The 21,570-nt window shown below is 47.8% G+C and overlaps 1 protein-coding gene across 3 annotated transcripts in view; it reads left to right on the forward strand.

Moving 5' to 3' along the window:
* Positions 1 to 21,570, forward strand: part of GCC2 (GRIP and coiled-coil domain containing 2) — an 82,287-nt gene that overhangs the window by 45,223 nt on the left and 15,494 nt on the right. For all 3 annotated transcript variants that reach the window (XM_040425060.1, XM_040425059.1, XM_040425062.1), the window contains exons 13-18: positions 2,076 to 2,238; positions 3,883 to 3,983; positions 4,056 to 4,133; positions 7,149 to 7,286; positions 11,843 to 11,964; positions 13,715 to 13,891. In XM_040425060.1, coding sequence (XP_040280994.1) covers positions 2,076 to 2,238; positions 3,883 to 3,983; positions 4,056 to 4,133; positions 7,149 to 7,286; positions 11,843 to 11,964; positions 13,715 to 13,891 — 779 coding nt within the window. The remainder of the gene's footprint in view (positions 1 to 2,075; positions 2,239 to 3,882; positions 3,984 to 4,055; positions 4,134 to 7,148; positions 7,287 to 11,842; positions 11,965 to 13,714; positions 13,892 to 21,570) is intronic.

The following is a 21,570-nucleotide window of genomic DNA, read 5'->3' on the forward strand; positions in this document are numbered from 1 at the left end:
TCTCAGAAGCCAAGATGGGTAGAGGATCACCAATTCCCACAATGTTGCGCAGAAAGATAGTGGAGCAATATCCGAAAGGTGTTACCCAGCGAAAAATTGCAAAGACTTTGCATCTATCATAATCAACTGTGCATAACCTCATCCAAAGATTCAGAGAATCTGGAACAATCTCTGTGCGTAAGGGTCAAGGCCGTAAAACCATACTGGATGCCCGTGATCTCCGGGCCCTTTAACGACACTGCACCACAAACAGGAATGCTACTGTAAAGGAAATCACAGAATGGGCTCAGGAATACTTCCAGAAACCATTGTCAGTGAACACAATCCACTGTGCCATCCGCCGTTGCAAGCTGAAACTCTACAGTGCAAAGAAGAAGCCATTTCTAAGCAAGATCCACAAGCTCAGGCGTTTTTACTGGGCCAGGGATCATTTAAAAGGGAGTGTGGCAAAATGGAAGACTGTTCTGTGGTCAGACGAGTCACGATTCAAAGTTCTTTTTGGAAATCTGGGACGACATGTCATCCGGACCAAAGAGGACAACCCAAGTTGTTATCAACGCTCAGTTCAGAAGCCTGCATCTCTGATGGTATGGGGTTGCATGAGTGCATGTGGCATGGGCAGCTTGCATGTCTGGAAAGGCACCATCAATGCAGAAAAATATATTCAGGTTCTAGAACAACATATGCTCCCATCCAGACGTCATCTCTTTCAGGGAAGACCCTGCATTTTTCAACAAGATAATGCCAGACCACATTCTGCATCAATCACAACATCTTGGCTGCGTAGGAGAAGGATCCGGGTACTGAAATGGCCAGTCTGCGGTCCAGATCTTTCACCTATAGAGAACATTTGGCGCATCATAAAGAGGAAGGTGCAACAAAGAAGGCCCAAGACGATTGAACAGTTAGAGGCCTGTATTAGACAAGAATGGGAGAGCATTCCTATTTCTAAACTTGAGAAACTGGTCTCCTCGGTCCCCAGACGTCTGTTGAGTGTTGTAAGAAGAAGGGGAGATGCCACACAGTGGTGAAAATGGCCTTGTCCCAACTTTTTGGGGATTTGTTGACACCATGAAATTCTGATTCAACATATTTTTCCCTTAAAATGGTACATTTTCTCAGTTTAGACTTTTGTTCCGTGATTTATGTTCTATTCTGAATAAAATATTAGAAGTTGGCACCTCCACATCATTGCATTCAGTTTTTATTCACGATTTGTATAGTGTCCCAACTTTTTTGGAATCCGGTTTGTAATAAACCTACCTATGCCGTTGGGAATCTACATTCAGGAGAGCAGACCCTGCACATATAGTGTGCTGCTCCTAGTTAACTCTGTGTGCTCCAAGCAACCAATGAGAAGCAAGCACACCGATTATGTACCACCTAATCAAGGTCGCCTGTGGGATAGGTGGGGCGAAAGTGCACAGAAAATGCTGCTCCCAAAATAGAAGCGCATTCACACCTGAAGGTGCCACTCCTTCAAGAGTATACTATAAACAAGGAGCAGCACACTATATCTGCAGGGTCTGCTCTCCTGAATATAGATGCTCAATGGCATAGGTAGGTTTAGAGTAGGTCCTGCCTGACTGAGACCACCTTGGTGCAGTAGGCAGGCACAGATGTGTTTTGATAAAAATATATTGGCTGAGAGTCTCAGATTTTATCATATCAGAGTGAGGGCTTAGTTCATATATAATGTTTGCATCTATTGTGTTAGTGCATAATTTTCTGTGATTTCTCTTTTATAAATGTAGCCATGCATATCTGCATATTCATTTATCATATTGTACAGGATGTTAATCTGTTTCTGTGATTTTTGACAATTTTCTAATATATTACATATGCACTCTTATTCAGACCTTATATGTACCCCAGAACATAAGATAAGGTTCAAGCAAAGGAAGACCATAAATGAGAATGTAAGGAGAAATTTAGAAGTGAGGAAAACAGAAGTTATAGGTGCAGAAGGAGAAGTAGTAATTCTTGTTGAAACCCCCGTCTCATCAATTTGCTTATGTCTGTTTCTTATTGTATAATTGTATGTTTGTTGTCTTGATGGTCATTGTATAACTCAGGATGCACAGAAGAACACACTGATGGACATGGAAATGGCTGATTACGAACGCTTGGTCAAAGAGCTCAACCAAAATATTACCAGCAAGAGCAGCCAGCTGGAGGAGCTGGAGCAGGAGGTCCGTGCGCAGAAGCAGAAGCAGGAAATTCTACAAGAAGAAATATGTAAGAAGCATATTCTTCATATATGTTGACCACACACGTTCCTCCACTGCTTACAATAGACATCATCTCATCCTGTTATGACAAGCCATTCCCGTACCCTGGCGGCAGATATTGTGGATTGTCTGTACTAATGGTTCCACTAATGATTTCTGCAGAAAATGCTGTGTATTGTTCATTGTGCGCTAACTGTATTGTTTCAGTGAACTAAATGCAGAAAGCAGAATTATTTTTTATTTTTAAGTGGGTTTTTTTCTGTACTGTGATGATTTTTGCCTTCTAGCGTTTAATAGGAGGCGTAATCTTTATTGTGTATACTCACCATGTGCATCATGCTATTTATTTTAACAGTTCTGGTATTATTGGGGGTCATTTCTTTGGATTTTTTTTTTTTTTCTTTTTGTATAGCTACTAACCCTCTTCTTGGAACCCTCCCTTTCAATGTATTCAATAACTATTGGGTGTACAAGGCAGTTTTGTTACCTGACTCCTTTATAGACAGGCCTGCTTAAAAAAGGTAGCCCATCCCCCTCACTGGTGGCATAGCGCTAGGTTATCCCCCAATGTCAATGCGAGTCTCATCTCTGTGTCTCTAGAACGAGGCCCCCAAAGTGAATGAGGGCCCACCACACCCGCCGGCCTGGCTATTTCTGAAACTCTCATTGAGGTAAATTGGCCACGCTTGCGCAGTGCTTTCTCCATTCACTTCTATGAGAGTTCTGGGAATAGCCGAGCACACTCGCTCGGCTCTTTTTAAAACTCCCATAGAAGTGAATGGAGAGCATGCTGCTCATGCGTGGTGCCCCGATCTAGAGATTATCTGCCTGTAAAGTATTAGTTCCCCCATGAAAAATGTTATGTATATGGCCAACGATAATTTAATCAGTAGTTTGTGACTGCTGCTTTTGTTTCATTGGGGATGAGCATCACCAGATGCTGCTAGTTTCTGCTTGCTCTAATTAAAACTAGGGGGGAAAAAGAGGAGCTATGAAAAATGAAAACTAGAACCTGATTGGTTGCTATGGGTACTTTCACACTAGCGGCAGGGGACTCCGGCAGGCTGTACTGCATGCAGTACTTTTAGTCCGGCCGCCTCTCGGAGTGTGCTGCCGCCGGAACTCCGCCCCCATTATAGTCAATAGGGACAAAGCGGCAGTCCAGGGGCACACGTGAACTAGCAGCAGGACGGATCCGGCAGGCCGTTCACCCGCCGGACTGCCGCTCCATCCCTATTGACTATAATGGGGGGGGCGGAGTTCCGGCGGCAGCGCACACCGAGAGGCGGCCGGACTAAAAGTACTGCATGCAGTACAGCCTGCCGGAGTCCCCTGCCGCTAGTCTGAAACTAGCCTAAGCCAGTTTTCCTTTACACCAGTTTTGATAAATCTCCCCCGAGGACTTTACAGCTATAGCAATAACTATCATGAGGAAACTTGCTGTTATTGCCTCTGACGCAGACCTATGACCATTCACTTTACATTGCCTAATAAAGTGCATTGTATGCACAGGAAAGACCATTAATTGACTGACTGGTGCAGATTTTATTTATTTTTTACTCAAAATCTAAAACTTTAAAAAACAAAAAAACAAGCCTATTACTTAAAATCTAAAACTTGAATTCCTTATCTATTTTATTTCTTTGACTAGCATCCCTACAGACCACCTTGGAGCAGCATGAGGAGCGTAGTACAAAGATGAAGCAATTGCTGGTTAAGACTAAAAAGGAGCTGGCTGATAGTAAGCAGATGGTAAGTACACGCACACTGCTGTCACTTACTGTATGGTTCATGGTTTTCTGATCTAATTACTGTCTGCCCTAGGAATCTGATCATTTGATACTCCAAGCCTCACTAAAAGGTGAACTGGAGGCGAGCCACCAACTTGTGGAAGCTTATAAGGTAAACTTGTTAACTTGGCTGTGCACTCTTATCTTTCCTGTGCTTTGTATCACAGCAAATAAAGTCAAAGTTTATAGAGTCTGTTTCCAGGAAATTCACTGTTAAATCGGGTACAACGCCAGCTGAATGTAATGATATCTTTCACTTAGCAATTGCTTCCTTCTGGAGAAAAAGTACTTTTTTAATCTATATGCAAATGAGGAGTTAAGTGCACTGAGGGTGGGCCCAAGCCACTCGGTACCCCCATGCTTCTCCTGCTTTCTTTGCCAACTCCTTTCCTTCTTTCTTGATTGACAGGGCCAGGTTCCTGCATATATTTATCTTGTCATGGTCCTGTCAATCAAGAAGGAGAGGGAAGGGCTCACAGAGCAAGACAGAGGAGCAGGGATCCACTGAATGGCTTGGGCCCGCCTTTTATGCACTTGATTGCTCATTTTTATATGAATTAAAAGTACTTTTTCCCAGACTGAAGCAATAGATTGCAAAGTGAAAGATATAATTTTATTTAGCTGGCATTGTACCTGTTACTGTTTGTAACTGATGACCTATCCTCATCAGCATCTGATCGGCATCGATTGGCTCTCTGAGAAGGCCCCGGCGCTACTGTGAGCACAGAAGCCTTCTTGCTGCTTACCCTAGGCGAGTGATGTCATGACCATTAGTCATGTGGCCTAGGCACAGCTCTGCCCCATTCAAGTGGGGTCTTCTCAAACAGCTGATAAGTGGTGGTCCTGGGTGTCAGACCCCCACCGATCAGATGCTGATGACCTATCCTGAGGTCATCTGTTACAAACAGTCTGATAACCCCCTTATGAAAAGTATCAATACATTCAGCTGAGCTAGCCCTACAAGGCATTGTACCTGTTTTTCTGGTGACAGATTTATTTTACGTTTTTTTTTATATACTGAGTTAACTATGATTATTATCATCAATGAAAAATACAGATGTTTGCAGCTTATATGGTAAATCCATATGATAATGGTGACAAAAATACAAATCAAGACTTGTGGAGATCCAGGAGATCCATTATTAAAGTTTTACTATTGAAAAAACCCCAGCATTTTGGCCCAGTTTGCAGCAAAAGAAACGGCGTACATGCCTTGCATCTCCTTTATTAACAATTTTAGACATGATTTGATAATGGAGCATGGCTTGGGTGTGGCTTAATGGGAAAGGAATGGGGCATGAGGGGACAACCCCACCTACAGAAGCCAATGGCAGTATGAATTGGCTGTCAGGGGTGGGCATGGCTTGGCCAAACCATGGGGTCGTACCCTAAACGTGACATTGTGTGACAAAAATGTTGGCGTGTTTTTTGGGAGTAAACCAAGTCAACAAATAGGTGTAAAGTTAGCCCTAAAAACCAACCAGAGACAACTGCACCTGGACGTGAAACATCAGCCCACATTTACTAATGGGAGTGCACCTAGATTCTGGCGTGACTTGCCACAATTCTAGTGTAAAATTCTGTTGCAAGGTAAGCCAACGAATACTATCTAACATGCACCAGATTTATCATCCAGCGCAAGTCACTGTGACTAAGAATGAATCATTTCTAATAATTGCTTGATCATCAGAGAGCTGCATTTACACAACTACCATACAGATTCAGTGCAAACAGGACCATCTGCTGGCCAGAAGCAATGATTTTGGATGCCACATTAACAATGCTTTAACCCAGTGGTTGGCAGTACATTTACACTGCCTAGTTATCGGAAACGGGAATACCTAAGAGCATTTTTTCCTGATAATTGTCATTTTGTGGTAAAAGTTTTAGCAAAACATGTAATTTATACATTTATATCTCTGCTCTCTCTGACTTCTGTTGTACACCTGGAGGTGTTATCAGTGATTGATATCATTCTCTGTTTTAAGGCCTCTTGCACACGACCGTATGCCCTCTGAGATATAGGGTCCGTGAGCGGGCCATATGTCCAGGAGCGGCATTGATCGTGCGCACGGGAGCACACTGCATAATAGTTTACAATGATGCTGTGAACGTCTGGCCGCCCACAGGGCTATTGTCCTGCACTCATAAGGTCATATGAGTGCGGGACAATAGTCCCGCGCGCAGCCCAATGTCCACAGCATCATTGTAATCTATTATGCAGTGTGCTCCCGTGCGCACGATCAGTGCCGCTCCTGGACATATGGCCCGCTCACGGACCCTATATCTCGGAGGGCATACGGTCGTGTGCAAGAGGCCTAAGTGTGTATTCATAGATAGCTGTACACATAGGAGGTGTTATCTGTGATTGATGGCATTCTCTGTGTAAGTTGACAGAGATAGCTATCCGTCACTGATAACACCTTCCCTGTGAACACTGAAGTCAGAAAGAGGAGAGAATTAAATGTATAAATTACAAGTTTTAGTCACTTTTCCCATAAAACTATATATCAATCTGCTCAGTTCCTCCTGCTCTACAACATGCTGCCTGCAGATTGCATTGCATTTTGTAGTGACCAGTTCTCTTTTAATATTGCTTTAGTAAGTACTTGCATTCCTCATGTAATAATTCTGAAGCATCTATTTTTATGATTGTGTGTTGTACAGTGTTATTCCTGCTTGAAGTGATAAATGAATTACTAGCGATGAAGGTCCAGCTGGGGGGGTGTCAATGCACCGTTTGACACTGACAGTACTGTTTGGATAATCTCAGACTATACAGGGGCAAGCCCCCCACAACTGGTAACGCCCAGCTGGACCTTGTATGCATACTGCAGGCAATTCATTGATAACCTCAAGCAGAAATAAGAAATAAATTGCACAACATAGCGCTGCGGAATACGTTGGCGCTATATAAATGAATATTATTATTATTATTATTATAACATAGATTCATAAGAATGCTTCTGAAGTATTACAAGAGGCATAAAAGTAGCTGCTAAAACAGAAATGTCTGGGTTACATGTCCTCTAAGTGTATAAACTGTCAGGATTACAGGATTAGTAAATCTTTTCGGTTCCACTTAATGTCCTTTCAGTGTTTCAGCCAATTTACCATTTCTATTCAGATTCAAGTAGCAGAACTGACATCTGAGAAGCACAAGGTACAAGAACAACTCAGGGCATTGACAGAGCAACATCATCGGGCAGCTAATACATACCAACAAAAACTACTAGCACTTCAAGAGGAGTGCACGGCTGCAAAGGTATGAAGGTGCTTTACGTGCCCACTGCATATCTTGTGGATGTAAAACCATTTCACATATATGTTATTTCCTACACACTGTATCTCCACGATCCCCCTTAACTGAGGCTTGTGTAGGTAGGTTCATTGGTTTTGGTCCATCTGTGCCATAATACAAATCAGCTTTCCCTCCAATGACTTCTTGGTGAGCTACATATGTCTAGCAGCCAGTCTGAAAAAGCAGAGCTGCAGTGAAATGCTTAGGAGGTTTCAAAAGATATAGCAGCTAAGCTGGGGTCACTAATCATGTTCCTGCCCATGAAAGTAAACAGCAGGTAACCATTAGGGTACAATCACACTTGCGGCAGAGGATTCCAGCAGGCAGTTCCGTCGCCGGAACTGCCTGCCGGATCCGGCAATCCAGACGCAAACTGATGGCATTTGTCAAACGGATCCGGATGCGGACCTGTCTAACAAATGCATTGAAATACCGGATCAGTCTCTCCGGTGTCATCCGGAAAAACAGATCTGGTATTAATATTTTGTTGCATTTTTAAAGGTCTGCGCATGCGCAGACCAGAAAGCCGGGTCCGTTTTGCCGGAACACTTAATGCCGGATCCAGCACTAATACACTTCAATGTAAATTAATGCCGGAATTCCGGCAAGTCATCAGTATTTTTGGCTGGAGAGAAAACTGCAGCATGCTACGGTATTTTCTCCGTCCAAAAAACGTAAGAGGGACTGAACTGATGCATCCTGAACTGAATGCTCTCCATTCAGAATGCATTAGGATAAGGGTCCATTCACATGTCCGTAGAATGGGTCCGGATCCGTGCCGTAAGAGATGCGGACAGCACACAGTGTGCTGTCCGCATCCGCATTTCCGGAGCGCGGCCCCGATCTTCCGGTCCACGGCTCCCGAAAAAAATAGAACATGTTCTATTCTTGCTCGCAATTGCGGACAAGAATAGGCAGTTCTATGGGGGTGCCGGCAGGATGTATTGCGGATCCACAATACACTACGGACCTGTGAATGGACCCTAAAACTGATCCGTTTTTTTCCGGTATTGAGCTCCTGTGACGGAATTCAATACCGGAAAAAAAAAACACGATGGGAAAGGATATGCAATTAAAGGGGTTTTCTGAAAGTTTATTATTGACCATTTACCCTTAGGTCCTCAATATCGGGTCAGCAGGGGTCCAGCAGCCTCACCGATCAGTTTTTTTAAGTAGCTGCAGTGCGTCCAAACCAGGCACGGGAATACCACAGCTGCAGTGGCCTTGCCTGGTTACCACAGCACTGCTCCCGTTCACCATTGTAAAAGAGAATCTGTCACGTTGATAAACCCCCTGAACTACTATAATGAATCCTCTAGGAGTCCACTGCGCTACTTCTCTGAGCTGAGGAGTCTGGGGCATACAGCACAATACACGGACCTTTTTCTTGGCTTGCTCTGGTGGATCGAAAGGGAGTTTAGAGAGACTATATTGGCGGAATCTGCACCTCCTCAGATATACACACATTATAGTTGGGGGAGTGGGTGTCCATGCTGACAGATAGTCTTTAGACCCCTACTTGTGTAATTTGAAGTATTTATTCAGTTAAGACATTTTGTTGATCACAAAAGGGTTAAAGCTAAAAGCTAAAATGGATTTCCAAGTTCTTAGCGACTAGAAAATTCATTAGCATTGATTTTTTTAAAAATGAAACGCAATTGTTTTCTTGTGTAGTATGCCGAAGAAATTCATTATTGAGTGTAATTGTACTGAGGCAGCACGCTGCTGCACGTAACTCATAAGCTGTGCGCAGTAGGTCGGTAGGAAATATATATGAGATGTAAAGGGTTTTGTATAAAATTAAAGCTTAAAGTAGTTGACCAGGATTTTGATATGTGTCCTGTCCTCTGCGTAGGCCATCAATATCGAATTGGTCATGGTCTGACACCCTTCTCCCTCCTCAGCTGTTTTGTTGTAGCTCCAGCGCTGAAACTAAACGTCCATTGTGTTGTGGATGGAGCTGCTAACTGCAGTGCTGCTCCCATTGAGGGGAATGGTGATGTCTGCCACCGAAGCTACAAGAAAACAGCCAATCGGCAGGGGGTGCAGGGTGTCTGACCCTGATATTGTTAGTAGGCCATCATTATCAACATTTTAGACAACCCCTTTAATCTTTGTATCTCTACAACTTTCTAGTTCTACTATATTTTTTTCAGTCCTTAATCGGTTTCAAGATATTTGCTGCTGGATGAAAATACTGTACAGTGGTCCCTCAAGATACAATATTATTGGTTCCAGGAGGACCATTGTATGTTGAAACCATTGTAAGTTGAGTAATCTGTTCAACCTCCCAGCACTGACTGGGTCGCATAGCATTATATTGATTTATAATGCTATGTAACGCTTAGAGTTCTGGAATGTATTGGATAAAACTGACATAACTGTAAGGGTTACATAGCATCATAAATCAATATAATGCTATGCGACCCTGTCAGTGCTGGGAGGTCAGGACCGGAGCTACTGCATACTCGCGCTGCAAGTCCAATGCGTGGAACTCGCTCATCTGAAAGGGGCCTATATCTTATGAGTCTCAGCAAAGCTCTAACTGAGCGTTACTAAGAAGAGTCTGTCTTCACTCTTCAGCGGTTTACTGAGTGCAGTAGACTCCAGTGTGTAACAAGTCAGGTAGGCAGAAGGGCAGTTAGGACACATATACATAGTCTGGGACTAGGGTTGTGATAAGAGGCAAGCTGGAAATCTCTGTATGATACACACACGTCTTCAGCGCTCAGTAGAACTTAGGACTGAAGACAGACTCCTTAGTAATGCTCCATTAGGCTAGGGCTAGACGGCGACATTTGTTGCAGGACGTTTTTTATGATGGTCAATGGTGTAACACTGTGACATACTGCGACACTACAGTCGCAAAAAATCTATCCAAGTTGGATTTTTGTGCAAGTGTCGTGTCGCAGTGTTACACCATTGACTATCCTCTACCATTACAAAAAAAGTTGTGCGACGTAAATGTCACGTGACACATGTCACATTGCAGTTGTACCCTTTTTTTGTTGTTGCACAACTTATGTAGCCCTAGCCTTAAAGTTTTGCTTAGGAGACTAATAAAGTATATTGCAGAAATGTTTAACATCCTGGTCCCTACACTGAATATTAAAGATAAACGGATACTCCAGTTACACTTTAGGGATGTCTGATTTCAGGTTCTAGAGTCCACAACATTTCCATACCGTCAGTAGAATTAGAAGCCTCCTTACGTGCTGGCGCTCTTGCAGTTTCCCACTGCTCACATCTGCTCCCCATTGACCTTCTGCTTCCTGTTGTACGGAGCTTTGTCTGAACCACTGACACTTCCTGTGTTCCACTCCTCCTTGTAAGAATGTGACCCCTTACCAAGACACTGATTTATATTGTCACTCTTGGAACTTGGAGCTGAAAGAGAATCTGTCATCGTGAACTACTATGATGTGTGGATAGCTGTAACTATTAGATGTGAACTCCTATTCATTTACCTGTAGTCCGTCTCCGCACAGTCCAAGCTCTGCATTGTAACGGATGCCCCGGGCCCTCGGCTAAGTGAAGTAGTCCAGAGGACTCCTAGATGCTTCATTACAATACAGAGCAAGGGGAATGGAAGTAAATTCAGAAATGAGAATAACATCCTTGTATTTTGTGTCTCTTCAGGTACCACACCTTATAGCAGTTTGGGTGGAGATTAATGGTTGCAGATGCACTGTAATTTTTTAGCATATCTTAGTTCTAAGGGTCCGATTTCTCAAAACTTTCTGAAAGAAAAGTTGTCTATGTTGCCTGTAGCAACCAATCACAGCACAGCTTTCGTTTTACCAAAGCAGTTTAATAATTGAGGGCTGACCTTTTAATAAGATAGTTTTCTGTCAACTCTAGTATTAACTGTGACCTTCAGCAGCATTATTCTTACAACTCTGCCTGGTGCCGTTCCTCCAAGAAATGAATAAATACTTTGACAAGGGAAATGTTAACATCCAGTTGGGTCAAAGGGGTATGTCCCTTCACACTCTGACACTGGCAGCACTGACAGTTAGCCAATGTGTGCGGGGACATGCCCCCAACTGGTATTAGTTGTCAGTTTTTATTCATAAATGTGCAGGAGGAATAACAGAGGAATGACCCAATGCAGAGTTCTACCGCAGGATGTTCCAGAGTTGCTATTTCATGTGAAATGTGAGTATTCACTAAACCAGACGTGTCAGGAGAGCTGTTAGGCCCTATTTAAAGGGGTATTCCGGTTGGTAACAAGTTATGCCCTATCCTGTGGATAGGGGATAACTTTAAGATTCGTGCAAGTCCTACCAGTGGGACCCCCACTGATCACAAGAACGGGGGCCCCGTACCTCCTGCAGGCTCCATGCAACTCCCCTAAAATGACCGGAACGGCCAGTCGTACGTGCACTTGGCCACTCCATTTATTTCTATGGGAGTTCCGGAGATAGCGGAGCTCTGGGGCTGGTTGTGCATTCATTTAAGTTGGTTAGTTGGCAGTCTTTTTTCACCAACACCTTCTTCTTCATTCCTTTATGTCGCAGGCTGGACAAGCTGCAGTTACTGCTGAATTTGAAAGCTACAAAGTCCGTGTTCATAATGTGTTAAAACAGCAGAAGAATAAATCTGCATCCCCGGCTGAACAAGAGATCTTCAGAAAAGAACGGTAACTTTCCTGTCGTGTCAAACAACCATATCCTGTTACATCGGTGAGGGTATTCAGTCCAAAACGATTGTATTCCTTCCATTCATGTACTCTAAGAATCAGAAACTGCAGATGAATGGGAAGGTTACCTATGTGAGTGTGACAACCCGAAGTACAAAGAGAAGAGGGGGGCTCTGCTCAGTATATAGGCCTATATTCACACACTGACAGAACCTCACAAGGATCGCCTTCCCCCACTGGCAGCCAGTAGTGTGCTACTCATTTCTACAGCTGATTATTCATTTATTTTTATTTATTTATTTTGTGTTGCGGATAAAAAATTGCATGGACATTTTTCGCAGCATGTGAACTGGATGGCAAAAATTCTAGTTACAATCATGGGATGAGGGTTGTCACTGGCTTTGGAGCAGATTCTGCATCAGAATTGCTGTCAAATATGTGAACAGAGGCTAAAAGTATGTCCACACAGGCGGAAACCACTCCGGATTGTCAGTACAGGTTTACGTGTACATTTTGCTAGGGAGTTGGCTGTGGATTTGCTGCAGAATTTGCCTTCATGATTGCAAAGGGTGAAATCCGTAGTGGAAATCTGCAGCTTAAATTGCCATGATGTGAATTTAAAATCCGCCCCACAGGTCTGTTTACGCTGCACGCTTTTCCCACACCATGTGGAGGAGATTTCTTCAAATGTCATCCACTTTGCTGGTACAAATCCATGGCCAGAAATCTGGAGCATTTTCACCCTGTGTGGATTTACACTAAGAGTAAAACAAAAATGGCCAGATGACTCTTAAAGGGGTTGTCCAAGTGTTTTATACTGATGACCTATATTCATGAGGTCCGACTCCCGGGATCTCCGGCAATAAGCTGTTTGAGGAGGCAGCAGCGCTCCAGTGAGTGTCGTGGCCTCCTCGGAGCTTATCCTAGGCCAGTGACATCACATGGACGGCGCTGTGCGTGGTAAGCCGCAAGGAGGCTGCTGCTCTCACCAGAGCACACAGTCTCCTCAAACAACTGATTGTCAGACCCCCACCAATCTTATAATCATGACCTATCCAGAGGATAGGTGAGCAGTATAAAACACTCAGAAACCCCCTTTAAGGACCCTCTACACACTAGTATATTGTTGACCAAACCATCTGTTTTTGGTGGGCCTGAGCAACAACCTTAGGCCTCATGCACACGAACGTATTTTCTTTGCGTGTCCGTTCAGGGTTTTTTTGTTTGCGGACCGTATGCGGAACCATTCACTTCAGTGGGTCCGCAAAAAAAAACGGAAGTTACTCCGTGTGCATTCCATTTCCGTATGTCTGTATTTCCGTTCCGCAAAAAAATAGAACATGTCATATTATTGTCCGCATTACGGACAAGGATAGTACTGTTCTATGAAGGCCAGCTGTTCTGTTCCGCAAAATCCGGAATGCACACGGACGTCATCCGTATTTTTTGCGGATCCGGTTTTTGCAGACCGCAAAATACATACGGTCGTGTACATGAGCCATTATGTGAATGGGGGAGCTCCTGACTCTCCCCTAGACAGATGTTTGGGTAGAAAAACTTCAGGTGAATTGAATTTCAGCACCCGATCCATTGGTTCTCCAAGGAGATAAGTTGCCAGTAGAGGTATCTGGCAATGGCTTTCTTCTCTCTCCCCACTGGAAACACATACATGCTGAGCGGAACCAATCATATATGGGGTAGATATGTCGGCGGATGTTTTTAACCCTTTACTTGCTTGCCTTGACTTTAGGGAACACCTACAGACAATGTTGGATCAAGTGAAAGCCAAGCTTCAGGAAACCCAGCACACTCTACAGATGAACACGGCGGAGCTCCAGGCTCTGCAGTCAGAACATGACATGCTGCTGGAGAGACATAATAAGATGCTGCAGGAGACTGTGACAAAGGAAGCCGAGCTGAGGGAAAAGTGCGTTATTCTCGGAATTCTGTTCCATTAGTCTTTATGATTTCCTTGGTTGCTCAGCAGACTTCTAGTAGTGTGTAGCAGGCTTACGGCATGTCAAGATAACATTGATGGGGGTCCTTGGTTCCTGCCCCTTAGCCCGATTTTCGATACTGAGCTTTTCCTATCATCATATTAGTCTCCATTATCTAATTAAAAATATACAAGTTTTACCCCCACCGGTTTCATTTTTGATAAAAATAGGTTTTATGCATATGGTAATTACGTTCTTAACGTGCCCAAGGGGCTGTCCCTCTGGCAATTTGTATGTCGGAGAGGCGTGAATAAATTAACAGTGGGGCGGCTCTGGGCTCAGAGATCAGGGGCGCGGCTGGGCACAAACTGCTGGAGGGACAGCCCCTTGGGCACGTTAAGAAGGTAATTACCATATGCATAAAACCTATTTTCTCGCCCATACTCCTTGGGGGACACAGGAAACCATGGGTATAGCTCTGCTCTCTAGGAGGCGTGACACTAAGTGAAATCTGTAAGCCCCTCCTCCATCAGCTATACCCTTCAGCCTGGAGAAGAGACTGCCAGTTTTTGCTTAGTGTCCAAGGAGGCAAGACACCCCCTGCTTATGCAGGGTTGTTTTCCTATGATTTTTTATTTTTGCGTTATTTGTTTTTAATTCGATTTTTTTTTTCTACCTACAGGGACAACAGAGGCGCATTAGACCCCTCTGTTTCTCCCGGGGTTGAGTTGCGCCAGTGCCGGTAATTCCGCACTGCCGCCTCCCCCACAGAAGACAAGGTGGACCAGGGCAGCCTCGCTCCCCTGCGTCCCGCCAGCTCAGGGTCGTCCGCACGCCAAGTCCCTCCCCCGGCTTCCTGCCACTGCGGTGCCAGGAGCTGAAGGGGCGACCCCCGCTGGATGGACTGAGGGCGAAGACAGCGTATGGTGAGAGTGGCTGCTCCAGCCTCCCCTTCCTCCCTCCCACCGCTGCTACAGGCCTCCTGGGCTCCCATGGCCACTGCTACATCCCCCTTGGCCACTGCTACATGGCCACTGCTACATCGTGCGCCCCCCCCCCCCCCCCGGGCATATCGGGACCGTTACCGGGCAGGGGAGTTTATCTGGGCAAGTCCTTGGCAGGGACGCTGCCTTCAGGGGACGGCTGCAGGAAAAAAGCAAGCCGTCTGCCACATCCAGGCGCGGCGGGGGCCGCTTACTTGGCGTGAACGGCGCCATTTCAGGCCGGCACTTCATCATCCTTGGGGGTTAAAATCATTTTGCCGCGCGCGCGCGGCTCTGCTTCTTCTTCAGCGCGGCAGAGGGGGGGCGGAGCTCCCTACATGCGCTCCGCTACTTCCGGTTTCATCGGGCTCCACTTCTCAGTGCTGCGTGGAATCCTCTCTGCCGTGCGATCCTGAAGCCATTCATCTCCGTGTTGCTGCCTCTCCTCCACAGCCTCCTCAGTCTGTTCCCCTTACCGCTGCCACTTGCATCATCCGGGTCTGGTAGGACTGTTAACCCCCTCCGTGCCACCACTTTTCTTGGGGTCTCCCACTTTAAGTGCAACATCTTTTTTTCCACCATGTCAGACCCTTCTGCAGCCGCCAAGCCTTGGTACCATGCCTGTACTGCTTGTAGGGAACCCTTTCCCCGGGGGCAGTCTGATCCGCACTGTACTGCATGCCGAGCTCCACCGCAGCCTCAGTCGCCCGCTGTGTCGCTCCCTGCTTCCTCTGACCCGCCTGACTGGGCTAGATCCCTGTCCCAGGCCGTGGAAAGCCTCACTCATGTCGTGGGCTGCCTAATAGACAGGCCACCTACCCCGCAGGACGCCTCTCTGACTGTCGCGCCCTCCGGGTCCACTGCTTCTGCCGCTGCAGCGGGTTCACTCTCTCTTAGTGACCCCTCCCGAGCTAGGCACTCTCAGAAGCGTATTAGAGTAGAGCGAGCCTCCTCCTCTGAGGCCTCACTCTCCCCGCCACGCGTGCGCACCCAGACGAGCCTCTCCTCTCCAAAGGATTCGCTCTCTGAAGGTGAATTGGCGGTTTTAGATTTGGAAATGGACTCGGCCCTGCCGTCCAAGCTAGCCTCAGCGATGGGTCAGCTCATCTCTGATATTCGTGACACCTTTAAGGTGCAGGATGATCCCCCTAGCTCTGACGCAGCTAGCGTCTCCTTTATCAGACCCAGGCATGCCTCAAAAGTCTTTCCAATCCACTCTGATTTCTCCTCTGTGGTGTCTAAGGCTTGGGCTCGCCCGGACGCCCGTTTTGTAAGCCCCAAGAAGCTGGACATTTGCTATCCCTTTCCAGCCGATGTCGTGGCCACATGGTCTTCCCCACCCAAGGTGGACCCCCCTGTGGCCCGGCTGTCAAAGAACACGGCCATCCCTGTTCCCGACGGGTCCTCTCTTCAGTCAGCGGAGGACCGTCGCATGGAGACCCTTTCCAAGGGCATTTTTGCTGCCTCCGGTTCTGCTCTCAGACCGGTTTTTGCCTCTGCTTGGGCAGGGAAAGCAATCTCTGCTTGGGGTGCGCAGCTGGAACAGGAGTTGGACTCGGACGTCCCCATCCAGGACCTACGTTCCTTGGCCCAGCTTATTATTCGGGCCGGGAATTTTGTTTGTGAGGCCTCCCTTGATGCGGGAGCCCTTATTGCACGCTCCTCCGCCCTGGCAGTTTCCGTCAGGAGGGAGCTCTGGCTGAAGGTTTGGAAAGCGGACGCTGCCTCCAAACGTTCCTTGGCGGGGCTACCGTTTGCGGGTTCCCGCCTTTTCGGGGTCCGCCTAGACGAACTTATTTCGGAGGCCACGGGTGGTAAAAGCACCCATCTTCCTCAACCCCAAGCAAGGGGCGCCCCCCGCGGACGCCCTGGTGCGTCTCGTTTTCGGTCCTCCCGCAGGGCCTCTGGGGCTCCCACTACAGCTGCCGCTTCGGCTCCTCCCCAGGACAAGCGTAGGAAGCCGTTTTTTCGGGCCCAGCCCTCCTGGCGCAAGCCGCAGGCTGCCCGCACACCCGCAGCAAAGCAGTCCTCTGCCTGAAGGCGCGCCCCCACCCACCCGGGTGGGGGGCCGGCTCCTCCTTTTCAGGGACGTCTGGATGGCTCACGTCTCCGACGCCTGGGCCCTCGAAATTGTGTCCTCCGGATACAAAATCGAATTTGCATCCTTCCCTCCAGATCGGTTCTTTCGCTCCCGCCCTCCGCGGGACCCGAAAAGCGCAGCTGCGTTCTCCGTGGCCGTTCAAGCCTTACTGGACAGGGGGGTGATTACCCCCGTTCCTCTAGAGGAAAGGTTCCAAGGGTTCTACTCGAACCTCTTTGTAGTTCCCAAGAAGGGAGGTTCGGTGCGGCCCATTTTGGACCTCAAAAAGCTCAACCGTTTTCTCCTCCTTCGACGCTTTCGGATGGAGTCCCTCCGTTCCGCGGTGGCTTCCCTGGAGCAGGGAGATTTCATGTCTTCCATCGATATACAGGATGCCTACCTCCATGTTCCGGTAGTCCGGTGTCACCATCGCTTCCTCCGCTTCCAGTTTGTCGCCCTTCCCTTTGGGCTAGCAACTGCCCCCCGGGTGTTCACCAAGGTCCTGGCCCCGGTTTTGGCCTTACTCCGTTCCAGGGGTGTTTTTCTGCTACCGTACTTGGACGATATCCTCATCAAGGCTCCGTCCCTTTCTCAAGCGGTTGCCAGCGTGGATCTCACTCTAGAGACTCTGGCGAGGTTCGGTTGGGTCATCAACTTCCCCAAGTCCTCCCTTCCCCCCTCCAGACAGCTAGTCTTCCTGGGAATGCTTTTAGACACAGGAGCGGCGGAGGTACGTCTTCCCTCGGAAAAACGTCTGACCCTCCGTGGAGCGGTTCGGGGTCTCCTTCTCCACCGTCGACCGTCCTTCCGCTTCTGCATGCGGGTCTTGGGGCAGATGGTTGCCTGCTTCGAGGCGATCCCATTTGCGCAGTTTCACTAACGCCCTCTCCAACGGGCGATCATCTCCTCCTGGGACAAATCGCCGGAGTCTCTGGATCATCCCTTCCGTCTATCGCCTCCGGTGCGGTCATCTCTCCGCTGGTGGTTACAGTCCCCTCTTCTGGGCAGGTCCTTTCTGCCACTCAACTGGTTGGTGGTTACAACCGATGCCAGTCTCTTGGGCTGGGGAGGCGTGTTTCCTCCCCGATCCGTCCAGGGCATTTGGTCTCCATCGGAGTCCAAACTCTCGATTAATGTCCTGGAGCTGAGAGCGGCCCTTCTGTCTCTACGACACTGGACTCATCTGCTGAAGGGTCATCCTGTTCGTGTACAATCGGACAACGCCACGGCTGTGGCGTACATAAACCACCAGGGGGGCACTCGCAGCGCTGCAGCAATGCGGGAGGTCACCAGCATTCTCCGTTGGGCGGAAGCCCACGTCCCGGCCCTATCTGCAATTTTTATTCCAGGGGTGGACAATTGGGCGGCGGACTTCCTCAGTCGCACCACCGTCGACCCCGGCGAGTGGTCTCTTCACCCGGAGGTATTCGAGGCCATTTGCCTTCGCTGGGGCATACCGGACGTGGACCTCATGGCCTCAAAATTCAATCACAAGGTCCCCGCCTATCTGTCCAGGGCCAGGGATCCGGGAACTTGCGGAGCCGACGCCCTCGTTCTTCCTTGGCGAGGCTTCGCGCGCCCATACATATTCCCTCCCATCCCTCTCCTGCCCAAGGTCCTTCGGAAGATAGCGGCGGAAGGCGTCTCGGTGATTCTGGTCGCTCCGGACTGGCCCCGCCGGTCTTGGTATGCCGACCTCATGCTGCTCCTGGCAGACGCGCCCTGGCCGCTGCCCGCCAGGGAAGATCTTCTCTCTCAGGGACCGATCTTCCACCCGCGTTTAGGGTCCCTACGTTTGACGGCGTGGTTGTTGAGACCACCGTCCTGACGCGTAGGGGTTTTTCTGCGGACGTCGTCCGCACCATGATCCGCGCCCGTAAGCCGTCCTCTTCTAGGATCTATTATAGGACCTGGAGGACCTTTTTGGGGTTCTGTGCCGATCTGGGGATTCCTCCGCTCCGCTTTTCTCTCCCCACCGTTTTGTCCTTCCTGCAGAGCGGACTGGCCCAAGGGCTGGGCCTTAGTTCTTTGAAGGGTCAGGTGTCTGCGCTGTCCATTTTGTTTCAGCGCCCACTGGCCCCCCTTGGTCCTGTCAAGACCTTCCTTCAGGGCGTGGCTCACGCGGTTCCCCCGTACCGTCCTCCGGTACCGCCCTGGGACCTGAACCTGGTTCTCTCAGCGCTCCAGGCTTCCTCTTTCGAGCCTCTGCGGACGGTTTCCTTGCGACTTCTGTCCTGCAAGGTTATTTTCCTTGTAGCCGTCACCTCTCTTCGGAGGGTGTCCGAATTGGCTGCACTCTCCTGTCTGGAACCTTTCCTAGTGTTCCACCAGGACAAGGTGGTTCTTCGTCCGGTCCCTTCCTTCCTTCCTAAGGTGGTCTCCGCCTTTCATCTGAACGAGGACATCGTTCTCCCCTCTTTGTGTCCTTCCCCTTCCCACCCGCGGGAGAGGAAGCTTCATCGCCTGGACGTTGTCAGGGCGCTCAAGATTTACCTGGAAGTAACCAGCTCTTTCAGGCATACTGACTCGCTCTTTGTGGTCCCGGAAGGGTCGCGCAGAGGGATGGCGGCATCCAAAGTGGCTATCGCCCGTTTTGTCAAGATGGCTGTTACTGAGGCTTATCTCGCCAAGGGCAAGGTTCCGCTCCTTGGTGTTACCGCTCACTCCACTAGAGCGGTCGGGGCTTCCTGGGCTCAGAGGAATCGGGCTTCTACGGAGCAGATTTGCAAGGCGGCCACTTGGTCCTCCTTGCACACCTTCACCAAGTTCTACAGGGTGCATACTCATGCGTCGGCTGACGCTGCTTTAGGCCGTCTGGTGTTGCAGGCGGCAGTTGATTGATGCCTCTGGTGTTGGTTGAGTTTGTTCTGGTCCCTCCCTTCTGGGACTGCTCTGGAACGTCCCATGGTTTCCTGTGCCCCCCAAGGAATATGGGCGAGAAAAGGAGACTTTTGTATTACTTACCAGTAAAGTCTCTTTCTCGCTCTTCCTTGGGGGACACAGCACCCGCCCTTCATTTGGGTTACAGTTGTTGTTCCGGCTTGGTTGCCCCCGTTGGGGCTCGACAGTTCTTTTTCCGGTTGGTGGTTATCTTTCACTACTTGGACACGCAACTGGCAGTCTCTTCTCCAGGCTGAAGGGTATAGCTGATGGAGGAGGGGCTTACAGCTTTCACTTAGTGTCACGCCTCCTAGAGAGCAGAGCTATACCCATGGTTTCCTGTGTCCCCCAAGGAAGAGCGAGAAAGAGACTTTACTGGTAAGTAATACAAAAGTCTCCTTTTTATCAAAAATGAAACGACAGCTGGGGGTAAAACTAATATATTTTTAATTAGATAATGGAGACTAATATGATGATACGAAAAGCTCAGTATCGAAAACCGGTCTTTAAGATCCCAATTGAGTTCAGTGAAAGTGTATGGCATGTGATCACATTACATTATTAAGTGATGCTCTAGGTCTATGACATATCAGATGTGTAGTAGGTACATTATAATAGAGGCCATGTTAAAAATGTTTTTGTAGTTTTAGCTCAATTATATGTCCAATATGCATAAAATGAATAAGCCGTTTTAGACATGCTTGCTTACTCTGCCAGAATCCTTACTGAAATGTTGAGCAGGTAACTCGTATCGGTAGTTTGGAGACAGCACACCAAGGACAGCATATAGCTTTAAATTCAATATTTTATTTTACCAGTGGTACAATCTCATAGTAACTTTTATTGCTTATTGCAACTATTCGAGCCCAAATCGGTGCCCTTTATCCAGCTGAGAGGCCGGTCATATCGCTTCCACGGCGTGCATCATGCCGAGCAGGTAAGTCTCTGGCACAGCCAAGAGCCTGTTCAGCAGAATCGGCCAACTACTAATGGCTCAGGTATATTGCACAATCTAAACTATTTGGGGGACATTTATCAAGACCAGCGTTTTACGTGCCAGTCTTATTCTCGTCCCTGCTTTCTTTAGATGTACCTCAATTATTAAGAGGCGCATGCTTGCAAGGCAATGCGACAAAGTGGAAATCTAGACTAGCCAGGGAGCTGGCGTAGATCTCCGCCATAATCTATGCCAGTTTCCTCGCGTAGGTTATAATACATGTGATGGACCACCCCTCATTGCTCGCTCAACACTTAAAAATGCCAAGCATTGAGTAAAGCACCCCAAAAAAAATCACAAAATTGTGCGCAACAGCAGCATGCTCCACACTTTGCGACTTTATAGTGACATTTTTCTGGCACAGAAGGGATGATAAATGTGACCCTGTGCGCTTTCTCATGGATAAGATAGATACATAGATGGAATATTCTGACCACCTCGACAGAACCAAAAAGGACGCTCTGTTGCCCTCCACTGGGTGGATGGGGAGCCTATGTGTGATGTGCATATAGCCATAGATATGCGGCTGCCTATTATTATGCACTGGACCCTGTTTATGGGGGGTGGCTCTGCTGGCTTTGGTAATGGGGGCATGACCAGTATTTGTATGCAGGGTATACACAGGAATAATATTTCTCTGGACCATAAATCTCCCTGAAAACGGTTCTCGTAAAGGCATGATTTTTTGAGCAAGTCTGAAATGACAAACAACATGGTTGAGGACATGCT

This window comes from Bufo bufo, chromosome 3 (assembly GCF_905171765.1).
Source record: "Bufo bufo chromosome 3, aBufBuf1.1, whole genome shotgun sequence".
NCBI lineage: Eukaryota > Metazoa > Chordata > Amphibia > Anura > Bufonidae > Bufo > Bufo bufo.